At 43.9% G+C, this 17170-nt stretch overlaps 1 protein-coding gene across 5 annotated transcripts in view; it reads right to left on the bottom strand.

Moving 5' to 3' along the window:
* Positions 1-1932: 1932 nt before the first annotated feature.
* Positions 1933-17170, bottom strand: part of SHROOM4 (shroom family member 4) — a 214901-nt gene continuing 199663 nt past the window's right edge. For 4 of the 5 annotated variants that reach the window (XM_060087194.1, XM_060087197.1, XM_060087196.1 and 1 more), the window contains 5 exons: positions 14931-15734; positions 11241-11390; positions 10183-10363; positions 6409-6678; positions 1933-5512 (listed from right to left, as the gene is read on the bottom strand). In XM_060087194.1, coding sequence (XP_059943177.1) covers positions 5243-5512; positions 6409-6678; positions 10183-10363; positions 11241-11390; positions 14931-15734 — 1675 coding nt within the window. In that variant the 3' untranslated portion in view covers positions 1933-5242. The remainder of the gene's footprint in view (positions 5513-6408; positions 6679-10182; positions 10364-11240; positions 11391-14930; positions 15735-17170) is intronic. The other variant, XM_060087198.1, reaches the window with a different exon arrangement.

The following is a 17170-nucleotide window of genomic DNA, read 5'->3' as shown; positions in this document are numbered from 1 at the left end:
TAAAAGCCCGATATTAGATACTTTTCCAACTATGTGGATTGTCTTTTCACTTTATTGATGGTATTGTTTGAAGCACAAAAGTTTAAAGTTTTGATGTATTCCAATTTATTGATATTTTTGTCACTTGTGCTTTTGGAGTTCTACTGAAGTAATTATTGCCTATCCCAATGTCAGGAAGATTTATTCCTATGTTTTCTTCTAAGAATTTTGTAATTTTATTGCTTACATTTAGCTTTATAATCCATTTCAAGTTAATTTTGTTGTGTGGTATAAGGAATAGATCCAACTTCATTCTTTTCCATTTGGATACCCAGTTGTCCCTGCATCATCTGTTGACAGACTATTCTTTCTCCATTTTATTGTCTTGGCACCATTATTGAAAATTAAGTGACCATAAATATGAGGGTTTATTGCTGTACTCTCAATGTTATTCCATTTATTTATATGTCTATCCTTGTACATATACTGTCTTGATTACTGTAGCTCTGTAGTGAGATTTGATTTTGAAATTAAGTGTGAGTCCTCCAATTACGTTATTTTTAAAGATTGTTTTGACTCTTCTGGGTCCCTTGCAATTCCATATGAATTTTAGGTTTGACTTTTCCATTTATGCGAAGAAACCAGCTGGGATTCTCATAAGGATTGCACTGGATCTGTGGGTCAATTGGGGAGTATTGTGATCTAAACAATATTAACTCGTCCAATCGATGAACATAGAGTGCCTTTATTTAGATTTTAAAAAATTTCTTTCAACAATGTTTTTAGTTTTCAGTATAAAATTCTTATACTTCTTTTGTTAAATGTATTCCTAAGTATTTTATTCTTTTTGATGCTACTATAAATGAAATTGTTTTCAGATTGTTCATTGCTAGTGTATAAAAACAGAAGTGATTTTATATATCAGCCTTGTATCCTGAGACCTTGCTAAACTCATTTAGGCAGGTAGCTGTGAGCAATATGAGAAGAGCAAGAATGTGTCTGGGTTGGAAAAGAATGAATTAAGTAAATCAGGACTCGAATGATGGTTACTATGTACTGAGACTGTTTGTGATAAGCTGGTGCTTCTCAACTTTTAATATGCACATGAATCTCCTGGGAGTCTAGTTAATATGCAGACTATTATCATTGGGTTTCGAGTGGAGCCTGGGATTCTGCCTTTCTAACAAACAACCTCTTAGTATATAGCTGGTGGCTATCATTTATTATTTTCAAGCCACAACAGTCTTGTAAGAAAGATACATATTATTGTTTCCATTTTACAGATAAGAAAATGAACTCAGAAGTTGAGCAAATAAGCCAGATTCATAGAATAAGAAGTAAGTTGCAGAATCAGGATTTGAACACAGTTCACTCCAATACCCAAACTGGGCTCTTTCTACTGTACTGCACTGGATATCTGGAATAGGAGATCAGTTGGGATATCAATAATGTATGGATGGGGGGGCAAGTAAGATTTTCAGGGTCAGAGGAGCTGCCTGGAGTGTATTTGGGTCTAAATCTTGAGGTTATCTTGGAAAGCTGATCAGTGACTAAGAGTAAAGGTGTGAGACTGAACTATCAGGTAGAAGTCAGATGATACTAGAAGAGAGAACTCAAGATTGGAGGAGGTCTAGAAAGTGGCTCACCTCTGATCAGGATAGACTCCAGAACTGGACTCTGTATACTGCTGAGGTCTACACTTGAGATCATGCCTATTGTTGACTCTTCCTGAATTCTCAGTTATTGTACTGGGAATAATGAATGGTGTAGCATCAATGCTATCCCTGAGGGGCCAGCGTAAGGGTTTAGGGATGTGGGTAAGGCTGTGATCATACGGTTACCTATGAAGGACTATGGATAGGTGACCAAATTCCTTTCCAATACTTTTCAGCAGAATATTAGGGAATTTCCATGACCTTAGTCAAAACACGTGAGATAATTTTTTTTGTCCTTAGCACCTTTTATTGAAGTATGACCCTTGATGACAATCTGGCAGGCATATCAATGTCAGCCAAGAAGGGAGTGGTGGAGGACACAAATGCAGAAACAATAAATTCAGAAAAATAATAGCTTCACATGGGATAGATGACCCCCCCCCAACATTTGTACAACAAACACTGGTTCTTTCTCTATAGAAATTGCCCCCTGCCCCACCCCCCTCTAAAGACCTACTAATCTTCAAAGAATACAATATGCTGTTACAGAAATATTATTGGCATAGACAACTCCTTTGGCAAAGACAGAGGGAGACATCAAGCTCCAGACAGGAGAAAGTGGCCAGAAATGTGCCCAGCTTCCTCCATTTGGGGCCTGCTACTGGCAGAGCAGCACCTTTAGGGAGGCTGAGGTTAAGGCTGTGGCTCCGGTGCCCCTTGGCAGCATTTTGGCACATGAGGTGAAATGGAAAACAGAACCTGAACCTGGCCTTGAAAGAGGCTTTTCATCTTTTCACCCTCTCCGTTCCTCAGCTTCCAGTCTCTCACTTTCTAGGGCTTTTTTTTTCAGTGTCTCTGTCCTTTCTCTTGGCTTCCCCTTGAGCATTTACTGCTCTACCGTGGCTGAGTCTGCAGCTGGTGGGACTCAAGGAGACTCAATTACCCAGAGCCCCTTACACTGATTCCTCTCTAAATTTCAACCACTGTGCTTACACATTAACCACTGTGGCCTGTACGGGGAAATCCCTTGCCCTGCCTTCCAAACTGCTACTCCCTGGCAGGCCTTGGTGGAGGGCTGAGCACAGGAAATGAGAACGGGCAAGAGATATTGCATCTCAAGTAATACCAGCGGCTTTGCAGTGCTATCACTCATGATGGGCCTGCCATGTCAGCACTGTGGGGCATCTGTGCCTGTCTGGTAGTTCACCTTTGTCTGCCGAGCTTCACTGCTCAATATAGTATTAAGTGCTTTGGAAACTGTCCCTCCGTGTGAAAATGAGCATTCTTGTATGCTGATCCCAACTTCAGAATAATTGGACGTGGGATAAGGGACACAAATAACAAAGTCAATAGTACTTTTAGTCTGATAAACTTAAGATACAATCATTCTAATGCTGACTAGAAAAGCCCAGGCCATGGTCATGGTGTCCAGGTAAGTGGCCACTTTTTTCCCTGGGCTATATTCCCAAAAAGCTGTTCTGACAACAACAACAAAAAATATTAGAATGTTGGGCTACATTGGCCTCATCCTCCCCAGTAGAGGACATCTCCGCCTGCTCACTGTTTAAGAGCCTGTTTACAAAAAAAAAAAAAAAAAAAAAAAAAAGATGGCAACCACAGCCTCTATTCAAAGCATTCCCCCATCTCATGCAACCTTGGCTTAGGTAAACCTAGCCCTTTATAAGCCGTCAGCCTTCCTGAATAGAGTAGAATCCTCCACTTGATGGGAGAATGGCAGGTTGACATTTTAACAGTGGTTCTGACAGCAGCAGTGTACTAAGAGCATACTCAGGGCACCCCTCCCCACAGGACACCCCGCTGGCCAAGATTCTTCCATTGTTTCCAAATACAATGAAGAGGAAACGGAAGCTAGCAACCAGTATTTGTAGCAGCAGCAAAGTTCCTTGGCAAATTCTTTGGTTGAATGAGGCACCCCTGCTGCTACAGTTAACCTCCAAGGACCCTGAGGAACTGAGCAGTAACTAGAAGCGATGCCAATGCCGGGTTGGCTGCACAGGGCTGTGCAATACCAAGCATGGGCCCCAGTTAGCAAGGAACAGAAGACTGAGCTGGGTAACAGGGCAGCATTTGGCCACAACTCCCTTCCTGCCATCACCCACCTGAGGGCTTTTCCAAGATAGAAACTGGCTACCGGTGGCCACAGGAGCAGCATTCATTATTTGTGTGCCTAAGATCCCGGCTGGATTATAACTTGCTCTGGCAGGCTGGCCCTGGCTGGAGCTTCCAGCTACCATGAATTTCGGTTCCTCGAGCCAGGCCACAGGATAAGAAAACAATTAGATAGAGGAGCTCTTCCTGAGCTCACCTGTACGCCTTCCTTAGCTTGGAAATGGTGGAGAAATGGGTGAACCTTTGTCCCTTTCAGATTTCTTTGGTTTCAAGAAAAAATAAGAAGCAGTTGAAGCCTGTTGGGGAACTCCAAGCTCATGGTCATCCAGACTTCAAGGGAAGTATATGGCCAGGCCACAGTGGGGAAACTCTGAGTTCGAAGTGAGAACTCCTTCCTTAGACACTTGTTAGCTATGGTGGGAAGAATTCAAGGCCTTGGCACTTGCTTACCTAGCCACGGTGAATTCAGGCTGATCTGCAGAAAATGCTTTCCTTCTGGGCTAACTTTTCCCTCTTCAACTCCCTCTTCTTACCTTATTAGTTAAAAAAGAAAAAAAAAACATCAAGACATAAAAATAAATAAAATCAAAAGGCCATTTAAAATATAACAACAACCCCCTCCCCCCAATAATAAAACATGTATCCAGAAGTCAGCTTTAGTAGAGCTATTCATGGCCCATAGTGTGAAGCCCTTAGGGTAGGCACCTGTAACTCCCAGCAGTGAAAAGGCACGAGGAAACAGGAAGTGGTAGGCCAAAGTCTTAGGACAGGAGGAGGGCCACACTAGCTGGGGATGAAGATAGGCCTCCTCCCCCTCAGCTAGATAATGGGGAAGGCAGGGGTAGAGCCAGTTTGTTTAAGCATAGCTCCTTCTAGCAGGGCATCGGGTGATTCCCAACCTCTGCTCACATTCTGTTAAATGTCATTTCTCCTTCTGTGCTTCCTACTGAAAAGCTGGGGTGAGGCCCTGAAGCTGGTGGTAGGTGAATGCCCTCAAGACAGCCAGATCTCTGTGGGAAATGGCTGGGCCATGAGCCCTGGGGAAGAGTGGAGCTGCACAGGCAACTTCTCTCTGAGACTTCGAAGGCTGATGATGGTGTGGGGGCGGGGGGCTGAGTACATGATGTTCCTGGTGTCCTAGTACAAAGGATAATGAAGGCACTTTGTTGGTCCTGTGTGTGGTGAATGCTTGGCCGTGCCAACTGTGGGAAGGAGAGTGTGGTTGTATGATCACACTTTGCTGCGGCTCCTGCTTCTTGCTCTTACTCCCTTGGGTAGAAGCTTGGGGCCTCCCCAGGTCCTCTTAGCTGGTTGGGAACACTGCTAGGTTAAGGGGCAGTGAGAGACGTCCAGGGTAGAGAATATGGAACAAACTGCTAACTAACTGTTATCTACTTGCTAACAAAAGTGCTAACAAGGATTGAAAGCGCTTCCCATTATGGCGGGGCAGGGATGGTGCAGGCAGTCTGCTGGTGGAATTAGAAATTACTGGGCCCCAGGAGTAGGCTCTCCCTGAGACATTTGAGTTGCTCTTCCCCGAGCTTGATCTTCTCTTCCAGCTCTCGCTGTTCAATGATGAGAGCAGATTTCATCTTCACAAAGTGCTGGTAATCTTGGAGCTGGTCCTGAGGCAGATAGCGGGAGACCATACCAAACACCAGCTTCTCCCGGCGCTCCATGTGCTCCTTCAGCTCCTTGGCATCTGCCAACTGCCCTGTCAGCTGCTGCTTCTTCTCTATCAGCACCAACTGGGGAAGCAGAAGACCAATAAGGGCTATCCCAATGACCAGTCATCTGCCCGACCCAGTGCTCCACCAGTGACGCTCCCACAAAGCCACCAGCCCCTCTGCTCAGAGATCAGTCCTAGATTTCTTGCCCTGAAGTCCACCTTCATGCAAAAGCCTTTCTTTCCTGTAGCAAGGGGAGGATAAACATGACAGCGATTCTGGATGGGGGATGAGCAATCACCTCTTTCTATCTCTAAGCTGTTGTTAATCTGTGGACCACCACTGGGATTGGGGTGGGGGAAGGCTCTGACAAAGCCAGCTCGTACACCTTCCATCTGGTAAAAAAAAAAACCATCGCTGTGACGATGCTTTCAAAACAGTGTGTGTCTCTGTATGAGTGTGTGTGTGTATATGTATCCATGTGTGTATGCACAAGCATATGTGCCTTTCACTGTGGGTTCAAATTTGTATCCAAGAACCACTTGGATAGAAAAAGGTAATGTCATTTGGGTTTAGGAATTATGCAGTGTCCCAACCTATGAAATTGACAGACTCCCAATCTCAACTACTTGCTACTATTACTACTACTACTACTGGCAGCTAGCAATGATTTAGTGTTCATCTTGTTCCAGGCTCTGTTTTAAGTCATTAACATGGATTATCCAATTTAAGTTTCATGAGGTAGGTAGTGTGTTTACCCTATTTTTGAAGGGATGGAGACAGAGTGAGGTTAAGTGAATTGCCCACAATCACACAGTTACTTAGTGGTAAAGCCAGAATTTCCACTTAAAAGCCAGTGCCCACACTCTTCACACTATGCTCTGCTGCCTCCAGACTAGCCAAACTTGAAAGAGGGATCCCTGGGAAGAAGCAGATGGCACTTCCCTCCATCCACACCCTGGAGACCTCAACCCTACCTTCTCCTGGTTGGCCTCTGAATCGATGCTGTTGAGAGCATTTTCCACACGGGCCAGTCGACCAGAGAGTGACAGCAACAGGTTGACTACTTTGTCCAGGTCCCCAATAAACAAACGGTATTTTTCAAACTCATTGGATTTGCAGACAGCTTTTAGGTTGGTCTCCACCTCCTCCCCAAGGGCAGAATTGGCAGTGATGTCCTCCAGCAATCCTCGCTGGGCCTCCTGCAGGACAGAAAGTTTTCTGCCAATGCTTTCGATGAGCTGAATCTAGGAGAAATAAACAGGAGAAGCAAAGGATGAGCATGGGGACTGACAGAAACGGATCTGTCCCTGGAACCGCTGTTTTGAGATCTAAATAACCGAAGGCGGGCTCTACCCTAGTCACTGCAAACAAAGGAAACCTGAGCAAGTCATGAGCAATTCCAGTTTTCTGGACAGGCACCTTCTTTCCCATCTCTTCAGATCTGCTAGCAATCTCTGTCACCACCAAACTTCTTGGCATTAGATGAGTGGTACCCATTGGCTAGTTCTCGTTTGCCAAATGTAACTTACTAAATACTTGCTGAGGCTATTTAATAAACAGGAATGCTTGTGAGAGCATAGGTAAGAAAAGCACTGCCATCAAGTGTTTGCCTATTACTTCATTCATTCTCCTTCAATCCCTTTCAGTACCTCTGATGTTGATGACACTGTGCTAGATCTTCCCCCACTCAGCTTGGCTCTTGAGGCCTTTTGGATAAAAGTGTGAGTCCTGGAGTCATAATGACTAGGTTTGACTGCTAGCTCTGCCACTTCCTAGCTGTGTGACCTTAGGTGAATTTCTGTATGGAGTTTTGCTTTCTTTATCTGCAGAATGGGGTAACTGCAGTACCTACTTCACTGAATTGTAATAAGGGTTCAGTGAGATAATGCATGCCAAGGGTTTAGCACAGACTAAGTGCTCAATAAAAGCAGCTGCTATGATTATGATTCAGTCTGGCCTCACCCTACCATTCTAATCTCATTCCTCAGAACCTCTGAGGATTAGCCCCCTCATGCTGTGTTCACAACACTCATTCTTATATTCCTGATTTGCTTATGCCAGCTCTTTATCTCTTCCTTCACTTTGGCTATTCCCATTCTTTCTTCAGAGCCCAGCTTTGCCCCTACCCTCCCTGCTGGAAGCCCCTGCCTCCATAACTCCTCTCTCAATGATCTTTTTCTTTTCTAAACTCTCCAGTCTTTTAGAATGAGAACCCTTGAGTGTAATTTGAGGTTGTTCAGTTTCTGTTTCCTGTGTGTGCATCTGATCCCTCTCCTACTACTGATTGTAAGTTTCTCAAGGGAAGGACTGCTTGTGTCTTCTGATTTGTCTCCCCTATAGGTGTAACCAGTTGTGGGACTGCACTCACAGGAAGGTAGTGTGGTAGAGTGGAGTTTTAGAGTCAGAGATGCCTGGATTCCAATTCCACCTCCTCCAAACTGTGTGACCTTGGGCAAGATACCCATTCCCACTGAGACGTCTGTTTCCTCATCTGTAAATTGGAGAAGTGCCCTCCACCAACCCTCCATTGTTGTGAGGGTTAGATGTGATCACAGGAGTAAAGTACTTAGTATTGTGCCTGGCACATTAAGTGCTCAATATATGTTTATTGATGCTGTTACTACTACTACTACTACTACTATTACTACTACTACTATTACTACTACTACTACTACTACCACCACCACCACCACCACCACCTGGCACTCTGAGCTAATGAATACCTGTCTACCTGCAAGGTCCTGACAAGAATAGTCCTGTCCCAGATTGCTCCCACCCTTTGCAGTCAGTATTGCATTATGGTCAGTGGCATGGACTCTAGTGCCAGACTACCTGGGTTTGAACCCCATCTCTGCCACAAAGTAATGGTGTAAACTTGAGCAAGTTACTCAACCTCTCTGTGCCTCAATTTCACCATCTAAAAGATGGGGTAAAAATATTACTTACCTCATAGTGTTGTTATGAGAATGAAATGAGCTAATACATACTACATGCTTAGAATAGTGTCTTCTATATAGGAAGTATGCTTCAGTGTTTTATTACTATTCCTGCTCAGGCACTCTGGGAGCATAAGCTTGTAGTTATGTAGAGTATGTTCTTTTCTTGTCCTTTATTTAGAGATGTCCGAGGTGACAAAGGACAAGAGAGCCTGCTCTGGGTCTGGGCCAGGTGTCATAATTCAGAACTGGTCAGAAGTCAGGAGCTCACCATGATCTTAGTGTAAAGTGTAATAGGTTTACATTTAGGGAAATTTCCAAAACCCACTGGAAATTAAGGATCAATGATATGAATGAGGCAACACAATTAGATGCCAAGAAGCTCCCAGTTATATCCGCACCCTCTGCTTTCCCAAACAAAACTCAGTGCCAGGGACAAGGGAGGGCTGGGGGCCAAATGATCAACTTGGAAAATCACCTACCTTCCCCCAGCTCTTAGGTCCCATAGATCTGGAAGTAAGAAAGTGGACAGAGCCCTTTGTTTCTCAGCACTTGGGCTTTATAACCTGAACTTCAACTCTGGGGAAAGAGTAGTGGATAGAGCTGTGGAGTCATCACAGACCCAGCTAGAGCTGAGTGGCTTTTCTGGGATATTACAAATCGGTGACCTTCCTCACCTGTTTTCCTCAGAGACAAAAACTGTCTTAGCCCACCCACAATCACTTCAAGTCACTATCTGCTGTTCTGTGCTTTGCCATTTCTGATCATGTCTCTCTTCTCCTCATCAGACGTTTATTAGGTTTGCTCCTAATAAAAAAAAATCCTGGGTGAGCCAGGAGCAGCCCTGTCATACTTAGGAAAAATGGAATCCAAGGAAGCAGGCACCTGGATCAATAAAACTTTGATGCCACCATGCTTCCTATTCTTTCCCTGACATTTTGCTCCAGATTGGAAAGTGGTGGGGGTCTCTTGCAAATGGCCTTGAGCTTTTGTACAGGTCATGTCCTGAATAAGAAATATGGGCAGAAGAGCAATTTGCATTGAGTTCAGATGTCTACAAAGTGGTAAATTGGGCCTTTGAGGTTGCCATGGAAACCCTATTTGCTTATGAAATAAAAGGGGTAAGTGCAGGGAGGGCAAAGTGATTCCAGGAATTTGATTAGAAACCCAGGCTAGTGGTACTTAGAGGAAGAAAGGGGAGGCTTCAGAACAACATCATCTCCATTTATCTATTTTAGTACTTTTAAGAGATGATTGACTATCCTTGCAAATAAATATTAAAGTTGACTGGCCTATAATTTTTCCTTTTCTTTCTTGGCCAGTCTGCTCTCTCTTTGGAAGTTACACAGAATAAAATCAATGGCTGCCATTGGTTAGAGCTTACTGGCAAAGACTCTGATGTGCCTTGGGTAGCGAGTTACTTACAAGGCTGGCTTATTTCAGAGTAGAAAGTCAGACAGTCTTGACTTTGAGTCCTGGATCAACACTTAGTCTGTAACCCTGGGTAATCTGGTCCTCTCAACTGGTAAAAGGAAGACAGTAATGTCTATCTTATAGAGTTGGTTTTAGGATTTGAGAGACACTGTGATGATGATGATGATGATGATGATTACTATACTATTATTACTATAATTGACTGGATCAAAAAGAGACTGCAGTTACACTTGTGAGAAACCCAGACAGGCTATTTGATTTCCATATTGAAAATACAGGAATGTACCAAGATATTCTGGATTGTGTAGAGGGCAGGTCAACCTCCAGACACACTCAAGCTAAATGCAGTAAATCTCTAAGGCATGCCAAAAACTTCACCTTTTTTTGAGCCAGTTCGTGGTCAATTTCCTCCTCTCCCAGGCCAATCTCTGCCATCTCAGGTTGGTCTTTCAACTTGTTCAGCAGCTCTGCTTTGGCCACGGAAATATTGTAATAAGCTGAATAAGAGGTAGGGATCCCTGGGGCACCTTGAGGAGGTGAGAAGTGCTGAAACTCTTGTCTGTGGAAACAAAAAAATGACCATTTGAGCACCTCTGTTGACAGCCTGCTGACCTTTCTGCTCCTTAATTTCCTCATTTATAAAGTGGGACCCCGCTTCACCAAGGAGTTATAAAATAAGGAAATAATGGACGGGGAGGCACTGTTCAAACATAAACAGGCCATGTGAAGGCTCTCTAGAAACCAAGTCAAGGCCAACTTGAAGAACTTAGAAGGCTATTTCTACATCCCTGACTTCCACAGCTGGGGGGACTTCTTTAGAGGTCAATGGGTTTGGTCATTAACACCCCAATAAAATCCAGAAAAAACTAGTAGGCCCCTAAAGTTCCAGGCTTCTGATCATCAGTGATTCCCCTTGGTTCAGGGTCCCAGTACATGGATCCCGTGGGAGGGGCTAGGTGGTAGGGACATGTCTGAGACCTTAGCTATTTGTCCTCTAAGGCTGTTGGGCTCCAGCCTACCCATCCTGGATGCCAGCCCAACCTGGCTCTATCTAGTCCGCTTGCTTATAAAGGCACCCCTGGCTTTCCTGGACACGCTCATCATTTTCACCTTTCCTGGTGGTGCCACTCCTGCTTGAAATAACCCCTCCACTGCATCTCTCCCACAGCAAAGAGGTCACCCATGACCTCAGCAGTGGTCACTGTGTTGGAGGATGAGTTTAGCACCCCTGCCAGAGACTTTTCACGGCCCACCACATCTCTCATGAGCTCTTCTGAGATTGCCTGAGGTGGGGCAGGCCTTTGGCCTGAGAAGGGATAACACCTCTCAACTTCTGGCATATCCCCAGTGGTCCCAGCCTCCTCCATGGTTGCAGAATGAAATGGGGGGAAATGGAACCAGTGGTGCCCAGGGGCTTGACAAGTGTAACAGCAGACCCTGTTGTCTTGGGTTCACTGAAGCCTGCGGGGTTGAGGTGCTGCTTCTCGGAGCCCCAGCCCATGAAAGAGAACTGCTCCTCAGGAAAGAAGTAGCTCTGGCTCCATGCTGGCTTAGGTTTGGACTCTTCTGCCATCAAAGCTTCTGGTCTGATGTGAGGAAAGAAATGAAATGCTTCAATGTTAGGGTTCAGTGATGGAGGGGCAAATAATTCCGCCTATGTTTTATAAGAGGGGGAAACCCACCCCCCACTATGTTCTTGTTGCCTACCAGCCATCCCTACCCTCCACCTGTCTGTGTCACTGCCCCTTCACTAACCTCTAGCTGTTTGAAAGGAAAAATAGGAGAAACTCATTAGTCATTTTTGCAGCTATTTGCAGCTCTTAGATAAAGGTCAAAAATAATGGGTAAAAGGCTCCACAGCTATTTACTGATTCATGCTATGCTGTCTCCTAATTCATCACACAAAAGAAATTTGGGCATGCCAATATTGCTCATCCTAGGTATTCATTTTACATGTAGGTTTTTAAGCTGATAGCACTGATAAAAGAGCACTACTAGCTAACGTTCACATAGTGCTTACTATACCCAGGAGCTGTCCTAAGATATATATGTGTGTGTGTGTGTGTGTGTGTGTGTGTGTGTGTGTGTGTGTGTGTGTGTAAATATAGACATAAAATGTAATGCTCATGACAACCACTTTATGGATAAGGAACATGAGGCACTGAGAGGTAAAGTGGCTTTCCCGGGATCACGACAGTAAATGGCAGACCCGTGATTTAGACCTAGGTGACCTAACTCCAGAATCTGTGCTTTTAGCCACTATACTATACTGCCAAAGGGTCAACTTGACATCACATAAAACCCTGCATGTAAGGAATTTTCTGGTTGGACTGTATCTATGTTAGCAGAGAAGAGAGAACATTCTGGAGGAAATATAAATGTATGAATTTAGGGAATTCCTACCTATAAGAAAAATATTTAGGGGCATCTGTGCGAGTTGAAAGTTCAAAAGTACTGAAAGAAAGCACAGAATTTTTTTTTTAAAAAAAGGATGTGGCTATCTGTCAATTATATCTCAATAAAACTGGAGAAAAATTTTGAAAAAGGATGTGCTAATTAGAGACTCAGTTCCCTAGCAGACATGGCCCTGTACTATATTATAGTGTATCATATCAGGCACTGTGTTCTAGGGCTCCTCTCCTCATACTCTCCATTAATAGGGCAGAGGTTATAGGAGATCTATGAGAACATAATTTGACCTTGATAATGAACTTTGTTGCAAAAATAAGATTCCTTCTCCAGGGCACTGAGAGAAAATGCATAGAGTCCATAAAGCAAACAATACCTGTAATTAAATCAGAGTTATCAGATTTAACGAATGCTCAATAATTCCACTCACCTGCTTCTACATGTATCCTGACATTTTGTAACTAAAGAGTATGTGGGTTACAGAGAGACCCTAGTTTAACGTGGCTGAAATAAGGATGTCTTTTTTTTTTTGCATTTGAGTTTCAAAATATTACACATCTACTTGCCCTTAACACTGCTTTCCCTTACAAAACCTTAAAGACACTTCCTGCTGGGTAGAACCCTGTGCTCTCTGAGGGTCTGGAATAGGATCTTCTTGAGGAGCCCAGAGATCCTGGGGTGATGTAGTTGGCTACCTGTGATCTTCTGCAACTTAATTTATATCCCTGTGCCTCACTTTTCTCATCTAAAAACTGTAGGAAACTAATGGTATCTATTTCATAGGCTTGTTGTGAAGATTAAATCAGTCAATACACAAATGTGCTTAGAACAATACTTGGCACATAGTAAAGAGGCAAAAAATATTAGCTATGTCGGGAATGATGTTTTTCCTTAAATCTCCATCACTCAAAGAAGCATCTATAATTGATTTTTTGCAGCCACAAGCCAGGCTTGTGTGCAAACAAATGTTTCCCCTTGCATCCCATAGTCATTAAGAGAAAAAAAATCTGTGGAACAAGTTACAAGATCTCTAGTAATAGCAATTTCCTTCTCTCTGGACAAGGTGCCAAGATGAATGGAGGTACATAAAGGAGGAAGGACTAGGAGGCTGAAAGGGGTAAGCCTGGGGCCTGTAACTACTACCTCTGGTACACATTGCCTTCCAGGGGACAGGAGGTCTAAGTAAAGGCCTGGCTACTGCAGGAACCAGATCTCCCTGAGAGAGGCTGCCTAGGATGGCAAAAGAAGCATGGATTTTGGAGCAAGATCTGGCTTTGGGTCTTTTCTGTGTAATTCTGAGTTAGGTAGTCCCTTATTTTACTCAGCTTTAGTTTCCACATCTGTCAAATGGGAATAATAATGGCCCATAGGGCCATTGGGAGAATTCAATGAAATAATAGATATAAAATGACTAGCAGTGTCTGAAACATATCAAATGCTTAATACATGATCATTCATTCATTTATTCATTCTTCAGAAATATTAAGTGCCTACTATGTGCTAGGTTGCCTTCTCTTCTCTCTGCTGTGATAGGTAACAATCCACAGTCACTTTCCACAAATGTTTTCTAATTACAATAAGAATACTTCCCAGGTAGATGGGCAGCTTGAGAAGCAGCCACTAGGGATCTGACAAATTCTCATAGTGTCTGGGAGCCAGGCCCTGTAAGTGCTGTGCCTGTGGCACCTTAGGCTGGAAAACTTGTCAACTAGCTCCAGATAGCCAAGTAATGGATTTGTCCATCAGTAAAAGACACAATAACAAGGTACTTCTAATAGCAACAAGTCTCAGGCAAGTTCCTTCTGTAAAGGTATTTAAAGAAAGCAGTAAAAGGATAGACACCTGCCCCTCATCACCATCCCCAGCAGAGAGTTGGTGGAGCTCTCTGCAGGAGGATTGGCAGAGCCGAAAGCCAAAGCTCTTTTGTTTTGGAGCAAAGAGGACAACCACACATTGTGGGGCACGCCAATGAGCATTGGCAGAGTGAAAGGAACAGTTCTGTGGCCAGAGTACACTCCTTCTTTGGCCTCTCTGCCCAGACAGCTGACCCTCTCAACTACCACTTTTGGTACTACCATTTGCCCACTGAAGCAAATGCAAAGAGGCAGAGGAAACAAGCGTGGGGGTGATGGAGAAAGTGGAAGATGAAAAGAATGCCTTTGGCTGTTGTAAGGAATGGTCAGGGCATAAAGCATCCAACCCCAGGAACGCCTTTGATGCTGGGGGTGGGGGAAGAGTTTAGAAGCTCAGACAGGTCCTAGAGCAGAGGCAGGTCAGGTTGTGAGCTGGCCTCTTGTTCTAGAGAGCAAGCAGCAGAAAAGGCAGTAAAGGACCTGAGCCAGGCTTCTGGAAAAGGCCACAAGGCAATAAGGGTTTAATGCCTTATTGCTCAGGGGCCAGAAACTGATGCATACCTTAAAGACAAACTAGAAAAAAATAAATATAGTACCTTGATAGTGATATTTAGGGATAAGAACATCAATGACATTTACTGAGTACCTACTATGTGCTAAGTATGGGGCTATGTCTTTTACGTGGATTATCCTCATATTCACAACAACCATGTATCATCATGCCCATTTTCTAGGTGAGAAAACTGAGGCTGGAAATAGTTTAATTGACCAGCCCAAGGTCACACAGCTGGCAAATGGTGAAGGTGGAATTCAAACTCATGCTGCCACCTCTTCAGGGACCTAACGTCTTTCATAAGCACTTACTTGGGGGAATCAGTGGTCTCCTGCTCTGATGTTCTCCAAAGCCCACCAATGCCATAATAGCAAGGGGGCAGAGCCTTCTCAGCTTGAGATCCCAAATGGCCCCTTACTGGAGGCAGGAAATTGCTGGAATGGAGAGCAAAGGACTCTTGCTCTGCTGGAAGGCTTTGTGAGCCCTGCCTTGAAGCCTCCAGGTGGCCAAAGCCCAGCGGTTGGGGCTGCTCCAGGACCTCCTCAGGATTGAGGGCACTGGAACCAGTGGTTTCTGAACTGAAATACTGGGGTGGCAGCTCTTCCTCCTCCCCCTCCTCCTCCTCCACCCCCTCTTCCTCTTCTTCCTCTTCCTCCTCCTCTTCCTCCTCCTCTTGCTGCTGCTTTTGCTGCTTCTGCTGCTGTTGCTGCTGCTGCTGGGCTGCACGAAATAGCCTGTACTTCTCCCAGTTGGGAGGAGGAGGGCGAGGAGGAGGAAAGGCCTTCTTCCTGGCACCCAGAGGATCTGGCTGGATCTCATCAACTTTGGTAAAGGGCTCCTTCCTATGCTGCCCCCAGGCCCGGGAGCTCTGAGGATCCAAGCTGATGTGGCTCTCTGAGAAGGCCCGGCTGCGCAGTGGGCGGGGCACGGAGGCTAGGGAGCTCTCCTCTTCATAAACGGAGGTTTCCTCTGGTTTTTTTGAGGAGTGCTTGAAGTCTCCAAGGAGGTCAAGAGAAGAGATTGCTCGGTAGCTTGACAAGTCCAGTGCTGGGTTCTCAAAGCAAGGATGGAAGGGGGTTGCCCATGAAAAGCTAGCCTTGGAATGAGCCATTTCCCTGCAAAACAGCAGATAAAGGTTGTACAAAGCAAGCACGTTGCAGATGGTCCCATAATTTTGGATAACATCATTTATATAAAATTTAAAACGGCCACAAAACAATATAATATAGGTAGTAAGTGTAGTAATAATAATATATGATATATAATACTGATAGCTAACACTTACTGAGTGCATACTAAGTGCCAGACACTGTTTTAAGTGCTTTCCATGTCTTAACTTATTTAATGCTCACAATAACCCTAGGAAGTAGCTATTATTATTGTCCTGATTTTAAAGCTGGGGGAACTGAGGCATGGGCAGGTTAAGTCATTGCTCAGGGTCATAAAGCTGGTAAGTGGCAGAGCTAGGATTTGAACATGGAGAGTCTAGCTCCAAAGTCTGGATATACACAGCACCCCACTCAAATGTGCTGTGTTCTGGGGCTTGCAAGTGTGGTTATCCTGCTACATCTGTTGTTTTTGTTTTGTTTTTAATTATGAAACATTTCAAATGTTTAAAAACATACAGAGATCGTTATAATAAATATTCATGTTCCCACCTACTGCCCACAATTAGCACATTTTAATACTTTACCATCTATGCTTCATGAATTTTTAAAATAATAATATCCTTTGTTTCACTCCCCACTTCTATTCCCCTGCTGCCTCTCTACATGCAAGCTATATCATGAATTTGGCATGTATACTTTCTGTCCATGTTCTTATACTGGTACCAAAAAACATCGAGCAGGCCATTCACAAATATCTGCTATTTTGGATTTAAAATATATCTTTCTAATGCAATTCCAATCAGAATTCTCACCAGGGCTTTTAACTATAGAATTTTTGTGTTAACTTGCAAAATAAAGCAGGATATGGTAGTCCCCATTTGTCCGCTGTTTCATTTTCCAAGGTTTCAGCTACATGTAGTCAACCACAGTCCAAAAAATAGTAAATGGAAAATTCCCAAAATAAACAATTCATAAGTTTTAAAGTGCACACTATTCTGAGTAGTGTGATGAAATCTCCCACCGTCCTGCTCCATCCTGCCCAGGAACTTAAATCATCCCTTTGTCCAGAGGATCCCACCCATTAGTCACTTAGTAGCTGTCTAGGTTATCAGATGGACTGTCACCGTGTCACAGTGTTTGTGTTCAAGTAACCTTTATTTTACTTAATAATGGCCCCAAGGCCTAAGAGTAGAGATGCTGGCAATTTAGATCTGCCAAAGAGAAGCTGTAAAGTGCTTCCTTTAAGTGAAAAGGTGAACGTTCTTGACTTAATAAGGAAAGGGAAAAAATCATATGCTGAGGTTGCTAAGATCTATGGTAAGAACGAATCTTGTATCCATCAAATCACGAAGAAGGAAAAAGAAATTCGTGCCTGCTGTCATACCTCAAACTGCAAAAGTTACAGCCAGAGTGCATGATATGGGCTTAGGTAAGATGGAAAG

This window comes from Mesoplodon densirostris, chromosome X, assembly GCF_025265405.1.
Source record: "Mesoplodon densirostris isolate mMesDen1 chromosome X, mMesDen1 primary haplotype, whole genome shotgun sequence".
NCBI lineage: Eukaryota > Metazoa > Chordata > Mammalia > Artiodactyla > Ziphiidae > Mesoplodon > Mesoplodon densirostris.
Note: the sequence above shows the minus strand (reverse complement) of the source record. Positions and strands in the feature narration are given on the sequence as shown.